This window comes from Filobasidium floriforme (assembly GCF_021052385.1).
Source record: "Filobasidium floriforme strain CBS 6241 chromosome Unknown HD553scaffold_25, whole genome shotgun sequence".
NCBI classification, from domain to species: domain Eukaryota; kingdom Fungi; phylum Basidiomycota; class Tremellomycetes; order Filobasidiales; family Filobasidiaceae; genus Filobasidium; species Filobasidium floriforme.
This window is the reverse complement of record NW_025763646.1, coordinates 213,456-231,032: the sequence shown is the minus strand read 5'-3', so window position 1 is coordinate 231,032 and position 17,577 is coordinate 213,456. Positions and strand designations below refer to the sequence as shown.

Genomic DNA, 17,577 nt, shown 5'->3' with positions numbered 1-17,577 from the left:
GACTTGAGCAAGCAACACGATTCTTGGCCATGTATGACCCTTCAGCTCGGCGGGTCGAGCTCGCGTGGGCGCAGTCGGCCGGTCCCCGACCCGGGCTTTCATTTGACATCGGTATGACATTATTAAACGCCATGCAATTTACGACCTCTATATGGCAGCAGCCCATCACTTGTTATCTAGAACGTCCTGCATTAGATCTCAACGATATTAGATCTCAACGATCCACTGATGCCCAGGCACCTTGCCCTCCTGGATCTCAGAGACACGTTCAAAGACGGCCCGCGCCAAGGGTCCTAGACCGCCCGAGTAGGTCGGGATTTCCATGTCAGGTCGTCCATCTTCCAGTCCGATCCTGTCGGTATTATATCCGAAATATGATCCAATATCAGTAAGCGTATGATAATAACGTCATAGCGAAAGAGCTGGAACGAACCTCTTGACAGGACACAAGACCGCCGCCGTTCCCGTACCGAACGCCTCGAGGATCTTGCCTTCCTGAGAAGCCTGGACGAGCTCTTCAAGCGAGATGGGTCTCTCAGAGACGGTCAACCGGAAGTCGGAGGAGAGGTGAGGCAATCGGTCCGAGTCAGTCTTGGCATCAGCGTGTGCGCGGAACAAGGTTAAGATCGAGTCTCGCTATTCGCAAAGATAAGCAAGTTGTTTCAGCAGTCAGGTCGACGGTGAATGACAAGTTCTTGGAATCCTCACCGTCACGCCTGGCAAGATGGTACCATCAAGGTTGGGGGTAGCGAGTTCGACCTCGACAACGTTTCCTTCCCTCTTCTTCTCGAGAACGACCATGAAGTTCATCTGCCCACACTCGGTGACTTTCATGACCCCTTCCTTGTCCTCGAGACACCACAGGTTCTGCTGGTATCCTTTTGCCAAAGCCGCCTTCTGAGGTTTGAAGCAGGGAGCATAGTTTCCCGCCAACTTGTACTCTCCAACTCCGCCCGGCCAAGCCCTGATAGCAGAGGTAGTCGCGAGCAGCGAGATAGTATCAAAGTTGGCCTGCCACTCAATGGTACTGTTGGTCCCATTGAGGTGGTTCGCAGAGTCGGTCGGCTCGGACGAGGATCCGTTACTGAAAGCAACGTTCTCGACAGAAGGGATGGGGAGGGGTGGACCGGCAGTGTTTTTCGTCGGGAAGAAAGGTCCGACCGGGGAGAGGATGACATAAATCATGGCGTGGGTAGAAGGAGCAACTCCCAAGGTGGGTCGTGTTCCGATCCTGTAGAAGTATACAGCATCGTAATCAGTTCCGTGTTTCGTTCTGCTTCGCAAGCTGGGACGAACATCGTAGGCCGGATGTATAGCGCATTGGGAGGAGGGGGGATGAGATGCTCGTCCAGTTTGACAAGCTGACGGATGAGCTCGATCATGGCTTCAGCGTCAAAGTCCTGGGTAGAAAGAACGTCGGTGAGCTCAGTGTGAACATGAGTATATCCGAGCATAAAACGCAATTCACCGGCAGCTGTACCCGATCGGCACTGCGTCGCATTCGAGCCATGTTCATATCTGGCCTGAAGAGCAGGGGTTTCGAGCCGGGTTGGCTGGTCCGATAAGCTTTCATCCCTTCGAACAGACTAAAGAAAAAGACCACTTGATCAGATCGAGCCTGCCAACCATACGCTTCCGAACGCTTCCCATGACATACGCTGGCGCATAATGGAGACAAGTACTGGCAGGATCCAGCTGAAGAGGTCCGTAAGGTCTGATTTCCGGGTCTAGCCATCCGATCTCGGGATCATGCTGACATATGAGCATGTGGTCCGTGAAGGTAGCTCCCCAGACAAATTTCATGTCCTCTGGCAGAGACTTTGGGTTTTGGGTCTTGGTCACCTTGAGCTTGGAAGGCTATGGCAGAGGAAACATCGTATCAGAACGAGGTCCGCTTTGCGTATGACACCTTGCTCTAGCTCACGTCCAAGATCCGAAGTTTGTGGTCTGCAACATATTTGCCCGACAAGTCGGTCGTCCCGGTAATAACAATTTCTGAGCCCTGAGTCATTATGGTGCGGAAGTCTGCTTGCTGCTTGAAATTAAGGCTATGCTCAGGAGCTATTAGATAGCTAGCTAGGTTTAGGGTGCACAGAGGAATATCTTGTCGAACGAGGTCGAGAGGTTGCACCAAGTTATCGGGCCCAACAAGGATGGGTGGTGACTCGATTTTGAGCTGCAATGGCTGGCTAGGACTCTTCGGGATCCCGATTCTTCGGCCGATCGGGTCGGGTCTGACCGATGTCACCGTTCGCGGCTTACGCAATCGAAGCGGAAGAGGAGATGATCTCTCGGCCGGAACTCTGAAGATGCAGGACATGCTAGACTGTATCATATATGTCGACTCGACCGAGTTACTACACTGAAATACTGATAGCGAAGCCGATGACCATTAGACAAAGATGGTACGGCGATGTTGCCGGATAGGACGAATACGACAATAGGCGTAACAATGCGTTGAGTCGTGAGATTGACGGAAAATTCCAGTCAGGCGTTGTCGCTTGGAGTCCTGAGAAGCGCCGTCAGGGGATAGCCATCGGTCACATGTCAATGATGCATTCGCAGCGAATCCACCAGAAATCCCACAATGCTCACCGCTAAGCTTTGATGTCAGTCAAGCTCATCGATGCCAAGCGAGCTCGTGCTGCATCGGCCTCAAATTCGCGTTCAGCTTCGCGCATTTGGCTGATAATAGTCTTGAAACACTGCGCTTCTCGAGGATCCCTCCATCCGTCCGACGGTCCTGCGTCCTGTGGCTGCGTACTAGGATCATCTTTGGCGTTTTCAGATTCAAGTAGAGCCACTTGACAGGCGTCAATCTGTTGATGGATGTCTTCTGTAGTGAGGTCATAGGGAGCCATGATTTCGTAGGCCTGACAATTCGTCCAAGACGGTCAGTGCAGCTCACACACATATGTGAAAGGGAGGGCATAATCCTCACTCTGTTGATGCCCTTGGACCAGAATCGTTCCTTGCGAACGAGCTCATGTATCTTCTCCAAATCTTCCAGGCCGGATCTGACACCCTTGCAGTTATAACGCTGGGTTACAACTAACTCAGCCAACACGTTGAAGGCGGTACGATCGGGACACTGCACTCACTTGGTACAACATCATGTAGATCGCAGACTCCCAATCATCGACGTAGCGATGATTATACGACGCCTTCTCGAGTTCTTCAAGCTGCGATGCGATGTTTGCGTTCATCTTTGCTAACCGCCCTTGTAACCTCTCGACATCTGCCTCATCAGCTGTAAGCATTCTCTCTTCGATGCGCTTCTTAAGGCCTGCGTAGTCTTTGACGTAGGCGTCGTGATGTTCTAGGAGCAGCGACATTTTGTGTATCCGCCTACACATAAAGTATTCATTCGCCGACCGATAATCATCCCGATTGACCTCCCAAGGCTCGGGGGGCCGCTTGATGTCCTCGAGCCGACCTCTCCGTGATCTCAAAATTCGAGCGTGTCCGAAATCGACTAGCACACACTGTTGAGGACCGTGAGCAATGGTTCGTAGTATATTGCCCGTGTTTAGATCCCGGTAATGCACTCCACATCGCGACAGAAGGTCCAAGGTTTCGAAAAGATTCCGGTAAATAGAGAACAACGTATGGACATCGATATCCTTCTCGAGCGGGACAGCGGGCACCGAGAACGTCGCGATGATGGACATACGTGTCTGATCAGCACTAGCGGACCAATCTTGGATGTCTATTCCGCCTTCCGTCTCGCCCTGGACGAAGCCGATCGGTAGAGGCAAGTTCGGCTCAAGCTCTGGTTCCGGCACCAGCGACTCCTTTTGGTCCTGTATCCAATGCAGAACATCGAGCTCATGCCTATGCAGATGTTTCTCGATCCACGTGCTCTTGATCACCAGTCGCATTTCCTGACCGTTCGGAGGTAAAAAGCAACCTTGAGACAGCGGCTCGACCGTAGCCACCCAAACCGCAGTTCTTGGTCCCCAGATCTGGCTTGTCAAGGAGACCTGTTCGATCTCGACCACTTTGTAACGATGCAGATTGCCATCTATTGATCTTATGGCGATTGCTGAATCCGCTCGCGGAGGTTTCCATTGTTCGAATAGTGAATGGGCGGGCCCGCTCAAGAAAGCAACGATGTCCACGATCTTCCCGTAGTCTTCGCGGTTCGCGAACGAGTAGCCAGCTGACGTGCCGTATTGGATGCAATCGGCATGCCATAATCTAAGGACCGGGCCGCAGAGCGTGAAGAAGAAAGCACGGCCGACAACCTCTCGTTTTTGGAGTGTTCTGCGCTGCACATATCGCTTGACAGTTGGTGTCGCTCCCATTCATTCCATTACATCAACGCTTACTAGTTGCACCAGAACACGTCCTAGCAAGGAGTCCTTCAGGTCTGCTGCCATGCTGACCTTGACTTCGCCGAAAGAGACGTCTTCAAATCCAGAGCTTTCCACATCGTGGAAACCGATATACACCTTGTTTGCCATGTCGTACCCGAAGTATCTGAAGGAATTGCCCGACTGGAAAGTTCCACCACCATGCTGCTCGGTGCTTTCTTGAGGTGATCCAGCAAAGCGCATTGCTACCGCATTGGCAAACTCGACGAGATGGCTTCGAAGTTCCGCGCCGGATCCTCTGCCTGAATTCTCGAAGCCTGCAATCGAGGAGACAATCTTGCCTAGCGGGGTGTTCTCATCCTTCATGTCGGCGACAATACCCTCACGGATCTCTATCTGGGTTCGCCATGCCTCTTCAGACATGAACAAGGGGTCCAGGATCAAGTCCAACATTTTGGGGTCGAGCTTGTTCCGACATGACAGCACTTCTATTCTTTCCAGATCGAGTATATCATCGTACGAGTCTAGAGAGTCGAAATCGGTATACGGGATATTCGGGTCATCATCCGCTGCGACAACCGCGCCGTCTACGAGCCTTTCCCATGGCTCAAGGGGCTCTGGACCTAGCCCTGCTTCTTCGACCTCATCGACTTTGTCCAAGGGATAACGTGCCTCGTACGTGCTGTACGTAGAATCCGGTCTGGCAATCCCATCCTTTCGATTTCGAGTATATGCATGTAGCGTCCTGTACCTTCTATCGCCCTTGTCCCGAGTTCGATCTTCTGGCGTCACGTCTCGTCTGATCACCCTGTATATGAAGCCATGCCGATTGGATGCTTTTCCCGACGTGGCTGGAAGGGTGGAACCGTCGGCCATGATTACGCTGCGGTACACAGCATCAGGAATCAGGAAGAAGGTTGCGATCCGTCATACGTCAAGATAAAAGATTCATCGATCATCGGTCCATCGACATCACGAGCTGATTGTGTGTGTGAACCCCTAGGTGCCAAGTTGGGGGGTTTTGTAATCCGCGGTTCGCTATTTGTAGAACTCCCGACCGTGTTTCACTTCGACTTCGGCAAGGCGCCATTTTTTGCGTCAGCCAGGAGCTGTTTGAGCAACGTAACCAACTTGCGAATACAAAAGAACGGCTGCTGTGACGATACAGGAGTTGACGAGCCATATAACTGAAAGAGAGGCGGAAAGAGTGAGGAATTCTAGGGATTTTCTTGATCTGCCCCTGCAGTACACCCTCTCGCCGCTGCGCTTCGTACGAACACACAGTCATGCCTGCCAAGGTCAACCACGAGAAATTAGCCGAAGCGTTCCTCATCTGGGCCGAAAACGCCCTCGGGCTGACAAAACTGGAAGATTACGCTCAGAAGCACGACAAGGTCGTCTTTCTCGACGAGTTCGCTCGCCTTTTCGCTCAAAGGTACAAGTATGCCTACAATGAGAAACAGTCGATGAGTTCTCCCGAAACTCCGCAGGGCCACAGGACCAGCTCTGACCAAAGAGGTTCTGGACGTGAGAACCAAAGAGTAGCAGCATGGATCACTGCAAATCCGACCCGTCATCAAGAACTCGCGACGGCTGTTCGAGATGGTGTGCTTAGAAGACCGGATGAGCTGGTCTACCCTAAGTGGCAATCTCATCTGAAAAAATGGGAAACCCTTCTGCATCAACCAGACGGCGTATCTCTCTCTCAGGGGCCGTTCTCCTCAAACGACAGTATCGAAAAATCGATTATTACTCAGGAAGGCACGGACGGTTCTGCCGTCTACAACGAGCGCAGCGACCGGGAAGAGACTGACGATGAATTGGACTGAAGGCGGAGTTCTAGGTGTCCTAATGTTTTTGTATCTCGTAGTTGCCGTCATGCTGAGGCACCGAAAGAGACCATAGAGTAGCTGTTATGGCAGGGCACGTGATCGACTGGCGTCACGTCAGCTTCGGGCATGCCCACCTCATCAGTTCAGGGGCTGAAACAGCACTCCTTTCGATCCAATTCGACGAAATCGGAATAGCACGTTGTAGGGTTAGCCTATACCTTGTAGATTCTTGGCCTATTTAGTACATGATTCATGCTATAGTGAAAGACTAAGACACATTGCATACGTGGTGTGATCAAAAGGAATTGACACCATCTGACAAAATCTGCCTTTCATAATGGTAAACAACCTTGGACAGCTCATGGCATCAGCCGGGAACAAAGCTCAAGAAATCGCCGTGGGGGGTAATATCGATCTTATCACCTGTCAAATCCTTTTCTCTTTATTGGCAATCAAGGAAGGCATGGCGTCAGGGGGATATACGTTTGAAACGATGCCAATACCCGTTCCTATCGAGCAGCTGATAGGCGACTTTTTCGACAACGTGTTCTTGAACCCCAACTTGAACACGCTGGACGCTTTCCAGACCGAAATGTTGGCACAGTACGCTTCGCCAAGGAACCCGCACGTTTGCCGTCCGGATCAGCCAACCAACCCGAAGATCATCCATATAGGGAATAGGAAGTGGTTGCGGAAACACTCGGGCCAGGTTGTTTGGGAGATCATTACCCGCGTCTTCCACCTTCACATGGCAGACAGGCCATTAGATGAAGACGGTTTGGAACGCGAACCAGTCCTGGACTTGGGAGTGTTCCAGGTGGAAGTGCGGACCGCATGGTTGAGCTTTAAGGACTTCTCTAGAGTGGAGATAGTTTCTGGAAGTTCTACTATCCACACGAACGTCCTCAATGACTCTACACAGCACGAGCTCACAGTTGGCAGCTCAAAGATGACGTTCGGCGGGACCAGCACGATCGACGGAACCTCACCGGAGACAAGACTGGCTGTTGATCAATGTCTCCGCAGAAGCAACAATGCAGCGACGTGTTCATACGAAGATGCCAAGAGAATCGCCAATCACGACGATATCGATATAGTCACGGCTCAAGTCCTACTCGCTTTACAGCAGGTCCAGACATTCGCGCTCGCCAGCAAAAAGCATGCTGCTGAGGATCCCATTAGCATAAGGAAAGGCTTGAGCGACATCGAGATTGACACACTGTTGCGAGCATACTTCCTCACTTTGCTCGAAGATGGGAGCTTCGAGGCATTACGATATGAGCTATACTCCAATCTAGTCGTTAGAACCACGCGAAGTCACACAGAATACCTCAATCAGGATGTTCTTGACCTTACTCCTGTTGGGATATGGTCTCGAGTCAGGGCGAAACGAGACCGAAACCATGCTGTGTGGATTTCCCTGGACGTCTCTAGCATGGGACTTGACTCATTCCGGGGAAAAGTTCAGACAATGCGGAACCATTATCGGCTTCGTATAAAGTTGATGAGAGGCAACCGTCCTCGGTGGTTCACCGCTATGCCTTCTGGGGAGGCGGGCATCACGACAATGGAGAAGCCGCATAGCACTGGAAGACTGCTCTCGGTCTCGAGCATCGCCGCACCGATGAGCAACACTACAGCTGCCGCGATCGGAGACTACGGATCTCTCAGCGCATCGACGGGAAAGTCGAATTCCTTGGCCCCTCCCTCGTCGTCGCAAAGGCATTAATAGGGCACTCAAGCCCATGAACGACAGGTACATTTCGCATCGAGAACTGTCGCTGTGGCTTAACATGTCGTCACATCTTACCTCACCAGAAAGATTCCTTGATTCACCCTTACTGTTCCTGTTGTTGCGTGTGTGTATGTTTCACAATTCGATATGTATATCATAAATTCTTGTACCGATGTTTTATCAAATAGTCATAGATGTGAACGAAGAAGCTTAACATATGAAGGGAACCGGTTTCATGTCTCGCTAAAAGATCACGGGCTATATCGCGGTAAGGACGATGGTCGAAGCGCGGCGCGCTTGTCACGCAATCTGTCCATGACCTGAAGAGCGCCTCCTTTGATGACTCCTGGCGGAGTCTGCATTGCATGCCGAGATTCCAATATCGCGATGACACAAGATGAAGCTATAAAGACAGAGCAGGGTCGAAATTCTGGCAGTGCGCCCAAGGAGCGATGACTGTAAGGCTCACTGAAGCACAACCGTCGCCACAATCGATCCCCCCTCCCTGCATTCGCTTTGCGACATTGTTATCCGTAACAATCAGCATGAGTAACCCTGGAAACCAAGCGGATCACATCACTACTGGCGGAGGGGCCGACCGATCTGTCGCTGGATACGCAGCTCAGCAGATTGCTGTCGGCGAAGACACTGACCTCATTGTCGCACAGATCCTATGGGGTCTTGATAAGGTCAGCGAGAGCTTGCAGGATGCAGGTTGCCTTAGGATGATGAGCGAGAACAACGTTTTTAGAGTCCCGGTATTGCGGCTGGTTTGCGATTTCTGTGAGAAAATATTCAGAGACGCAGATTTGGATGGCTTTGCTCGGTCTTTGGTTCGGCTGCTGAAACAGGAACATGTTCTTCAACTTCCTGAATTTACCCTACCCAACCTTGGCGAACTCGGTAACAAGACCTATCTGAACGATCGGCTAATTGAGAAAGTCGACAACGAGTTTGATACTATCATGGGCCTCTTTGAATTTGTGGAGCCCACAGGTAGACAGCTCGATTGGGATTCTATCCGAGATCTGGTGGTCACGACTCGCGGGCATTACCGGCCGCGGTCAGTCGCTCCACCTGTGGCTACTCCCCGCAGGAGAACACTCTGCGGCTCTACATTGATTCCTGATTATAACAGCAGTGACACCGACTCCGAAGAGAGTGACGGAGAGAGTACCGGATTTCAAACTGCTTCAGCAAGCACTGCCAATCCACAAAGCAGCTGTGACACGGCTAGCAAATCGTGACTAGGGTGATGCGCCCTCGCTTGTCCAGAGACATTCGAGAAGCACGCAAGCGCAAGTCGTCCAAAGCTTTGGGGGTCTGTCTGGCGAATTGCTATTTCGAACTTGGAGATTTGTGTGTATACATCATCTGTACCACTCCTAGCGATTACCCATAAGTCGTCCGTAGTCATCTGCATTTCAAGGCCTGATATCCGCCCAAGTTCGTGTCTCAGCTCGCTCTTGCAGCTTGCAGCGGTTGTGACGCGGAGGGAAAAAACGCGTCGAGGGTCATTTAGCTGGGATATGGATGGCCATACCATCGTTGTTCAAAGGGGTCACTAGCCCAACCTGCTATACCATCCCTTTCCTCATCATTTGCAATTCAGCATTCGTATCATCTTAGCTTCGATTCTCAAGCTGGAACTTGCCGCGTCGTTCTTGCAGGTCGCGCTCAAACGCTTGCAACTCTGCCGACCTCGATCTTCGCAAGCACGAGCACACGAGGGAAGAACCCTATCAATCGATTTCGTGAACGGCACGGACCGACCAACTTTATTATACCAACACAGCCCCCTGCAATCAATCTTGATTTCCTCTTGACTGCCGTACCCCTTTCATTCCGCCCTCAGGATGAAATCGCTTCGCCGTTCCCTCAACTCAGACAAGTCCAACAAGGATCAAGGTCATTCCGTCACCGGACCTCTCCCTACCCCTCTTTCCGCACCCATCATGGGAGGCTACGGCGATCCGACGCTATCTCGACCATCAGCCAAGGTCGCACCGCCTCAAAAGGTCATCAAGGCTACGCATAGCTATCAGAGCACCGTCCCCCAGATCTTGAGTTATCAGAAAGGGGACTTTTACTACGTCACGGATGAATACCCGGGAGATTCTGTACAGCCGGAAGGATGGTACGGGGCACTGAGTGAGTGGGATTCCGGTGCAGGACTTTACTCTCTGCGTCATGTCTACGACCGGAGCGTGATCGTATCGTTCGTGACCACGAGGACAGGACTGATACCCCTTCCTCGACCTGCCTTTCAGATCCTCTAAGCAACTCGAGAGGTCGCGTGCCGAAAGCTCATTTCGAAGAGTTCAAGAAGGGAGGACGGACAGGCCATACGGCCAACGGTTCCATCGACAAGTAAGCCCTCGAACCTCTTTCCATATCATCCATGCTCTTGACTGATGATACTGCCTTTCGCGACAAGCAGCTCTCGACCTCAATCCCCTAATACCTTTACCCCTTATGCCATGTCCCGCCAACCCTCCCAAGCTCCCAGTTTGCGTTCGAACGGTTCATCAGCTCCCTCGGGTGGATATTCGCAAGGTCACCAGCGTCAACAATCGATCGGGATGCAATATCAGGGGTATAGCGGGGCGTCGGTCACGTCGGGAAGTGCGAGCTCGTCTTCTGGTGCAGGAGGGGAGAAAAAGGGTCAACCGTGAGTACTCGAACACGCTGATTAGGTCAGATGGAACCTGTTAGCTGATAAGGTAACCGGACGATGGTAGGCTGTATGCAATCGTGCAGTATGATTTTGCTGCTGAACGGCCGGACGAGTTGAATGCGAGGGCAGGGGAGCCGATCATCGTTATCGCTCAGAGTAATCACGAGTGGTGAGTCCTAATTATCAGTTCCGAACGTACTTCAGATTGAAGCTGATGTCATTTTGCTACCAATCAGGTTCGTGGCCAAACCTATCGGTCGCCTAGGCGGACCGGGACTCATCCCCGTGTCCTTTGTCGAGATTCGAGACCCCGTGACGTCCCGTCCGATCGAAAACGTGGCCGAACTCTTACAACAAGGTAGCGTACCCCAAGTCGACGCTTGGAAAAAGGCAGCCGAGGATTACAAGGCGGCGAGCATCCCACTGGGATCGTTCGATTATCCTCAATCTGGTCAGGGTCGACATCAGGCGGACGGGTCTGATCGGGGTAGTTTCTCCCGAGGAACACCGGAGAGGAAGGAGAGCGCGGACGAGGGTGCCAAGACGGACGTTCAGTTGAGGGACGGGGAGATCATCTCGACGCACGTCAAGTCGTTCCACTACGAGGCGGAAGCGTATTGGTTCAGGATCAACGCGCTCTTCCTGCCTGACGACCCGGACGCACAGGCCGTCTCGCTCGTACTCTACCGGCTGTATGAGGATTTCTACAACTTCCAAATCACCCTGCTTGACCTTTTCCCCAAAGAAGCCGGGCGGGGAGGATCGAGGGATAGTTACCAAAGCGGTACTGCACCGGCAGAGAGGATCTTGCCGTACATGCCTGGACCGCTCGAGCAGGTCGATGTCGATATCACCAATACGAGACGAGAAGATTTGGACACGTACCTGAGGGAACTGTTGGCACTGCGGAACATGAACGCCGAGTACATCTTACGGCACGAACACGTACTCGGATTCTTTTCCCCCGGTCCTGGTGACATGATGGAGAACATCTCCAGGAGGCAAGCGGATACGATGGCCGCCGAGGTCGCAGCGACCCAAGCAGCCGACGCCGAGAATTACAGACAGAACGCTCAATCGGACGTTCATGGTAGTGGTGGAGCCGATCGACGGTCAGGCGAGTTGGAAGATCGGTTAGGCGACCTCCACGTCGGTTCGAGGAACAGCTCGAGCACGGGTCGAGGGTCTCCGATCACCCCGAGTGAACAAGCGTTCTTTGGCAATGGGAACGCCAGGACGAGCATGAACGGCTCAGGGTCGGGTTCGGGGTCTGGACACGTCCCGCTCCGCAGTTCGAGGTTGTCTTCCAACGCTTCGGCACAACATCTGGCGAGAGGGGGATCGCCCGCATCGTCGAACGGGCCTGGAGGTGTAGCGTCGCCGCCTACGGGGACGAGGGGCTTGCCCTCGCCCTTCTCACCGGGGATGGCTACCGGTTCGACAGCCTCCTCGTTCGGATCCGGGTCGGCCATACCAGGTGGCGGACGACTGAGCGGTAACCCGAATCACAACGGTGGAAATGTCCCGCTGCCTCACCAAACGTCATCCCCTGCAAGCGGGACGAGTACCGCCGCTGCCAACGGCCCGGCGTTCATCAAGATCAAGATCCTCGATCGGAATACGGACGACATGATCGCCATCCGAGTCCCACCTCGGGTGACGTACGACCAGCTGGTCGACAAGGTCAGGGACCGTCTCGTCGCCCAGGTATCACGGTTGCAGTACCGGAATGCGGCTGGCGGGGAGGAGTTTTCGGACGTGTTGGACGATCGGACGTTGAGAGAGTGGTTGGACCGGGAAGACAAATTGGTGCTTTACGCCGAGTAGTCGTCGGCCTGCTCGGATTCAAATTGCCCGAGTCGAGCCTTTGGTCGGGACGGCTCTCTTTTCTGCGCCAGGATGGCGTCCACCTCTTTCTCTCTTCGTATTTTCGTTTCACCCTTCAATTTCGAACGTGGTCATCGTATCATTCGCTCTTTGTTCCGTCATGTGTTTATCGTCTCGTCAAGTTTGTGTTGTATCTAGGCATTGCCATTCCGCCAACGATCGTGAAACATCTTGCCGCTGATTGCCGTCGTCGAGGTTGATGGATGGTGGCGATTACCCGATTGGGGTTTTAGGTACCGGGCAGACGGTTTACGACGAGTCTCGGGTCAAAGATCTCTCTGCCCTCGGAGCATATGGGCCATATGGGTTAGCTCGATGTGACGCCGAGGGGGACGAGCGATAAATGTGATGCCGTCACCAAAAAGTCATCAGGCCAGGCAGTTGACCATCGTCGTTCTCAGGGGTTACCAGAGATCTAGAGAGGGTGGTCTCTGATCAACAAATCGGTTCCAAAACTATCCACCCCTTGTTGTATCGATCATCGCGCCAGCCTCGAGAGATATAATGCAGACGCAGAGATAGAAGGATCCGTTCAGCACCAGGTTTACACAGCATAAAGTCGTCGATTCACGATAATTCGCCGGTCAACAACAAGATCACATAACCTAATAGGCGCTGATAACCTCATATCGACGCTCTTGATCGCCTTTTGCGGGGTGGGAAACGGCTGAACAGGCAGCTCCTCCATACGGCCTCTTCCGACGCTACCGGAGTCCTCATCCGAGCGACCTCGTGATTAGGTTCGAGTGCTCGTCGCTAGCTAAGGCTCGGTCGAGATCAGCTGTCGACAAGGCACCGAACGACGACAAGGTGTTGTTGACATAATCGTCACCAGATCACCAGATACTGAAGAGAAAGACACCATATCGCATCAAGCCTTACCTCGCCAAACGACATCTAGGACTACCGTCTAACCCGCTCCAGAGCTCTCTCAATCTTTCGACCTCACGCACCTCGTCCCGTCCCGGTAATGGGTCAATCCTTTGAAGATCCCAGTCAGAACAACCCATACAACTCCCACTTTCCGTCTTATCACAACCACCAACACACGGCGATAACACCAGTCTTTGGGAACGAGGAGCATCAGCTAAACTTTGAGGATCTCTTGAGGGTCCAGGAGGAGCAGGGTGAAAGCAGCAGCGGTCGTCCTAGCACCAGTAGCAAGGCGGAAACGAGCGGAGGAGGTGGAGGGGATCCGTATACGTATAACCTAGGTCGGACGAGTGGGAGCGGTCCTCCGAGTCGACAGAACAGTGGGGATTCGTACAGACCGTCATCGTCTTCGAACGGAGCGTCTGGGTTTCAGCAACAAGGTCGGCATCCGCAATCTCAAGGGTCGAGTTCGAGCGGAGGATTTCAGTTCCAACCGAGACGGCCGTCCAAGAGGCAATCGACCACGGAGGAAGTGCTGATCGCTCGACTACAGCGAGAAGCTCAAGAGCAGAGTATCCTTCAAGAGCAGTCGCAGAGAAACTTGCAGTTACAGCACCTCGCTAGGATCGGTGCTGAAAGTCAGGGCCACCAACAGGCCAATCAGAATCAATCCCCCGATCAACATCTCCCCGGATCGGAGTATCGTCTTAGCTATCACAACCCGAACCCTCCATCCAGTGACCATCTAGATTTTCGACAAGGCGAGGACACTGCGAGTTACCTCTCTGATCAGGAACAACAGGAACTCTTGCAATACCTCAACAACTCGGCCGGATTATCGTCCGGGGACCCAAAGGACCAGCTCGATTTCGCTCAGACCATCGAGGCTGGCCCGTCTTTCCACCCTCCTTCGCTCCATTCGGCTCCTCCCATCATGCCCAACAATAATCACTTTCACAATCACGCTCATCTCGGTCAAGAACAGTTCTCCAGCTACCGGACGACGCATTCGGCTTCGGTGTCCCCTCAGCCATCGCCTGCTTTCCGTACGGCTCAGATATACGAGCTACCTCTGAATCAAGACCCGCTCGTCCTCGATGGCTCGCAGTACCGACACGGACCACGTCTGAGCGTCGCCGGTCAAGGTCAAGCTCAAGGGTTCCGAGGAGGTCATCAACGAAATCGATCGTTTGGCGCCCAATCCGTTTCTTCTTATGCCGGGTCGATACACGGAGGAGGTCTCGAGACGCTAGAAGGCCTGGAAGATCAGTTTGCAGCTGGGTTGGGAGGACCGGCGGAAGGCTACGAAGGAAGCGATTTCGGAGGGATGAGAGCGGCGGGAATGGGGATGATGAGCGGGGTTATGAACGGTCCTCCTCAGGGCATGCCGTTTGGGAACAATCACGAGTTTATGGCTTCGTTTAGTCCTCGGTCTGGGATGATCAACCCGGCCTTGGCTGGTCGGCCGGGCAGATTCCAGGGGCCCAGCAGGCAATGGAGCGAAGACGATCATGGTGGAGCTTCGGATGCGACCGCTCAGTGGAGAGCAAACTTGAAGGCCCAGATGATCGAGGACGGCTCGGAACGCATGTTGAGCGAAGAGACGGTGCTGGTCAAGGAGCCGATGACGTATGACCCTCATATCGACCAAGGGGTGGATGTGAACCGGATTGAAGTATCACCACGCGGAAGCCGGTTCAAACTGGACACGCGCACGGGACTTCAGGAGCCCATGTCAGAGTTTGCTCGTCGGATGAATTCGGAGGCGTCTGATTATACGCTCGAATCCATGGCTTCGTCGGGAGAGACGCATCGAAATGAACCGGTCAGCGGGAACTTGGTGGACGAGCAGTTCCAGAGAGAGGTCATGAACATGTTGAGGAGTCAGATGAATGCAGCGGATCAGGAGACGCAGTCGCAGTCGCAAGGGTTGGCCATGCCCCCGTTACCGATCGGAGGTGCCGTACCGCCACCGCGTGGTCAGGCTCTACAAGGCCCAGCGACTAGCCCGCAACAGTTCCTCGAAAGAGTGCAAGGTCAGGTTCGGTCTATGGCTCCACCGACGTTTGTCAGCTCGCCCCACTTCAAGTCGGCCGGGACGTTCAACCAGACCAAACCGCATTCACCGCCCGCCCTGATTATACCTGACAGCGGTGTCTCTTCGCCCAAGTCTCAGCCCGTACAGATGCCATATCCACATCAGCGTTCGCAGGAACCAGTACCATCTCAGCTCAGGCACCATCATCACCCAGAATCGATGCCTCCTCCCCCTGTGCCGTCTCTCGGGGGAGCTCAGATGCAGTCTCAAATCCCGGCACAAAACAACATGTTCCTTGGCATACCGTCCGGGGGTAACTTGACGATGAGGGACTCGTACCTGTCTCCGATTGGGCCAGGCGGGCCTAGTATCAACATCGTACCCAGCACGCCCATCAGTGGGCTCAAGGATGGCAAAGGGATCTGGGAAAAGCTGGCCATGCAAGCACAGGCGGCTCAAGGCTCGAACTCTTCGCAATCTGCCGAGATCGGTACACCATCATTGACAAATCACCTCGAGTCGTCTGCAGAGAAAACCTCGAGACGGGCCTCGCACAGCGGTAACTACATTCAGCGAGCTCCTATGCAATTAGATATCGCTACGGCGAATCAGGCCTTGTTCCAAATGGCATCAGCACCGAACACGGCTCCTTATGCTGCAGGAGTCGCACCGGACGCGAATCGAGCTCTGACTGCGCCATTCCTCCGGCAGCGTTCGCGGTCGGAAGGTCAGATGCAAAACCTGTTCTCGCAGTTTGATATCGAAGCCATCAGGCAGTTGTTTGGAGATCAAGGTTCGGATGAAGCTTTGTCAGTGTCGGGGCACTCGTCTGGAGGGATGAGCAACCCGCCTGATGCAGCTCCTGCAGTGGACCCCAAGATGGTCATGGCCGCTTCGTTCGGAACAACCGGCAACTATCAATATGATACCAGCAATCTTAGAGGATCCGGCGGAAGCGATGCGGGACATGGAGAACAGGCATCACAGGACGCTCAGGGCATGTCGGACGCGGCCGCTTTCGCAGCGCTTGTCGGCGGGCAGAACGGGGAAGGTGGACAGAGCAGCTATGTCATCACCGGTGTTGATCCCAACGGTACAACGTATATCCTAACTCGTGATGGTCGCCGGCTGTCATTCGACTCTCGTATGGCGCGAAACCTCGCTCTCATGAATCCGACCTCGCCGGACTTTCAGCAGACGACGTTCCATGGGAGCATAACGGGTGAAGACGTTCATATGGAACATCCTGATTCACATCTCGGTGTGTCCAACGGTTCCTTCCGGGGTCGACCGTTTTCCCGTGGCGCAGGCCACGTGAGGGCTGTCAAGAGCGAGGATCTCCGAACAAGAGATGATGGCTTCGATGACGGGAGGTGAGCACAAGTTGGGATGTCTTATCTACCGTTACTACGAACTGACATGCGCGAGTGCTTCAGGTCCGACATAAGTGGCCTCGGCGACTACCTCGACGCGCCCCAGGTCGACAAATCCTCCGGTCGTTCTCGAAGTGGCAGCCGATCGCGAGAAGCTAGTCCATATGGGCGAAGAGCGTCGTCTCCGTACACGAAGCCGTTACCACTTGGTCACCAAGCCGAACCAGCATCGAGGCAGACGCTGGAAGTCCACCATGGTACGGTCCCGCCACCCAACGCTGCTGGACGAACCCGGCGTCTGTCCTCTGCATCGACGGCGAGCGATAATCCACCGGCGCCTCTCAAACCGGTCAAACAGAAAGTTACCTCGACCAAAATTGAGAACGCTGCCAAGATCCGGAGGACCAGCGATGGACTGTTCATTTGTCCCATACCAGGGTGTGGCAGCACATTTACGAGGTATGTCCAGCGTGGATATCATCCATAAAGCTATCAAAAAGCCTTACTGACTTTCGAGCGATATCCAGGCAATTCAACCTGAAAGGTCACATTAGATCGCATAACGAGGAAAGACCGTTCTTGTGCAACTTCCCCGGATGCAACAAAGGTCAGTCGCTTTCCCCCGAGCTTGCAGTCGATCGCGTTACTGACCAGCGGTAATCAATATAGCGTTCGCGCGACAGCACGATTGCAAGCGACATATGCAGTTGCATGCTGGAGTCAAGCCTTTCGAGTGTGAACACTGTCATCGGACCTTTGCGCGTCTCGATGCATTGACGCGGCATCGTAAGTCCTTCTAGAGCTACTGTGCGAAATGGATGGCCCACTGACGATCGCAACTCGCAG

At 53.5% G+C, this 17,577-nt stretch overlaps 6 protein-coding genes across 6 annotated transcripts; 4 read left to right on the top strand and 2 right to left on the bottom strand.

Moving 5' to 3' along the window:
* Nucleotides 1–5: 5 nt before the first annotated feature.
* Nucleotides 6–2,196, bottom strand: HD553DRAFT_300755 (aminotransferase). Its single transcript, XM_046178642.1, has 7 exons — nt 1,925–2,196; nt 1,658–1,857; nt 1,469–1,586; nt 1,297–1,400; nt 709–1,231; nt 434–636; nt 6–352 (listed from the first exon to the last, which is right to left on the bottom strand). Exons 1-7 carry the CDS (start codon nt 2,009–2,011, stop codon nt 208–210), a joined length of 1,380 nt encoding a protein of 459 aa, XP_046033340.1. The 5' UTR covers nt 2,012–2,196; the 3' UTR covers nt 6–207.
* A 116-nt stretch (nt 2,197–2,312) lies between these two features.
* HD553DRAFT_318690 (uncharacterized protein) lies at nt 2,313–5,266 on the bottom strand. Its single transcript, XM_046180915.1, has 4 exons — nt 4,332–5,266; nt 3,102–4,271; nt 2,596–3,040; nt 2,313–2,509 (listed from the first exon to the last, which is right to left on the bottom strand). The coding sequence occupies exons 1-3, from the start codon at nt 5,190–5,192 to the stop codon at nt 2,621–2,623; spliced, it is 2,451 nt and encodes an 816-aa protein (XP_046033339.1). The 5' UTR covers nt 5,193–5,266; the 3' UTR covers nt 2,313–2,509; nt 2,596–2,620.
* A 336-nt stretch (nt 5,267–5,602) lies between these two features.
* HD553DRAFT_326541 (uncharacterized protein) lies at nt 5,603–7,877 on the top strand (the record flags this gene model as incomplete). Its single annotated transcript, XM_046181713.1, has 3 exons — nt 5,603–5,921; nt 6,239–6,354; nt 6,507–7,877. The coding sequence occupies 3 exons, from the start codon at nt 5,603–5,605 to the stop codon at nt 7,875–7,877; spliced, it is 1,806 nt and encodes a 601-aa protein (XP_046033338.1).
* Nucleotides 7,878–9,447: 1,570 nt separating this feature from the next.
* HD553DRAFT_352670 (protein scd2/ral3) lies at nt 9,448–12,737 on the top strand. The gene is made up of 5 exons (XM_046183711.1): nt 9,448–10,034; nt 10,154–10,253; nt 10,324–10,554; nt 10,625–10,729; nt 10,797–12,737. The coding sequence occupies exons 1-5, from the start codon at nt 9,740–9,742 to the stop codon at nt 12,385–12,387; spliced, it is 2,322 nt and encodes a 773-aa protein (XP_046033337.1). The 5' UTR covers nt 9,448–9,739; the 3' UTR covers nt 12,388–12,737.
* Nucleotides 12,738–13,142: 405 nt separating this feature from the next.
* Nucleotides 13,143–16,833, top strand: HD553DRAFT_134263 (uncharacterized protein). The gene has a single exon (XM_046176611.1). It carries the CDS (start codon nt 13,418–13,420, stop codon nt 16,733–16,735), a length of 3,318 nt encoding a protein of 1,105 aa, XP_046033336.1. The 5' UTR covers nt 13,143–13,417; the 3' UTR covers nt 16,736–16,833.
* On the top strand, nt 16,778–17,531 carry HD553DRAFT_277214 (uncharacterized protein; the record flags this gene model as incomplete). The annotated part of the gene is made up of 3 exons (XM_046177991.1): nt 16,778–17,190; nt 17,259–17,338; nt 17,401–17,531. 3 exons carry the CDS (start codon nt 16,778–16,780, stop codon nt 17,529–17,531), a joined length of 624 nt encoding a protein of 207 aa, XP_046033335.1.
* Nucleotides 17,532–17,577: the final 46 nt, after the last annotated feature.

Bases quoted from the DNA above. Each gene is read 5' to 3' on its own strand.
- HD553DRAFT_300755 (XM_046178642.1), bottom strand. From the start codon at position 2,011: ATGACTCAGGGCTCAGAAATTGTTATTACCGGGACGACCGACTTGTCG. The intron at 1,232-1,296 runs GTTCGTCCCAGC...ATACTTCTACAG, and splicing joins CTATACATCCGGCCTACGAT to GATCGGAACACGACCCACCT. The intron at 353-433 runs GTTCGTTCCAGC...TAATACCGACAG, and splicing joins GTCTTGTGTCCTGTCAAGAG to GATCGGACTGGAAGATGGAC.
- HD553DRAFT_134263 (XM_046176611.1), top strand. From the start codon at position 13,418: ATGGGTCAATCCTTTGAAGATCCCAGTCAGAACAACCCATACAACTCC.
- HD553DRAFT_352670 (XM_046183711.1), top strand. From the start codon at position 9,740: ATGAAATCGCTTCGCCGTTCCCTCAACTCAGACAAGTCCAACAAGGAT. The intron at 10,555-10,624 runs GTGAGTACTCGA...GGACGATGGTAG, and splicing joins GGGGAGAAAAAGGGTCAACC to GCTGTATGCAATCGTGCAGT. The intron at 10,730-10,796 runs GTGAGTCCTAAT...GCTACCAATCAG, and splicing joins GCTCAGAGTAATCACGAGTG to GTTCGTGGCCAAACCTATCG.
- HD553DRAFT_318690 (XM_046180915.1), bottom strand. From the start codon at position 5,192: ATGGCCGACGGTTCCACCCTTCCAGCCACGTCGGGAAAAGCATCCAAT. The intron at 4,272-4,331 runs GTAAGCGTTGAT...CGATATGTGCAG, and splicing joins GACGTGTTCTGGTGCAACTA to CGCAGAACACTCCAAAAACG. The intron at 3,041-3,101 runs GTGAGTGCAGTG...GTTGTAACCCAG, and splicing joins TCTACATGATGTTGTACCAA to CGTTATAACTGCAAGGGTGT.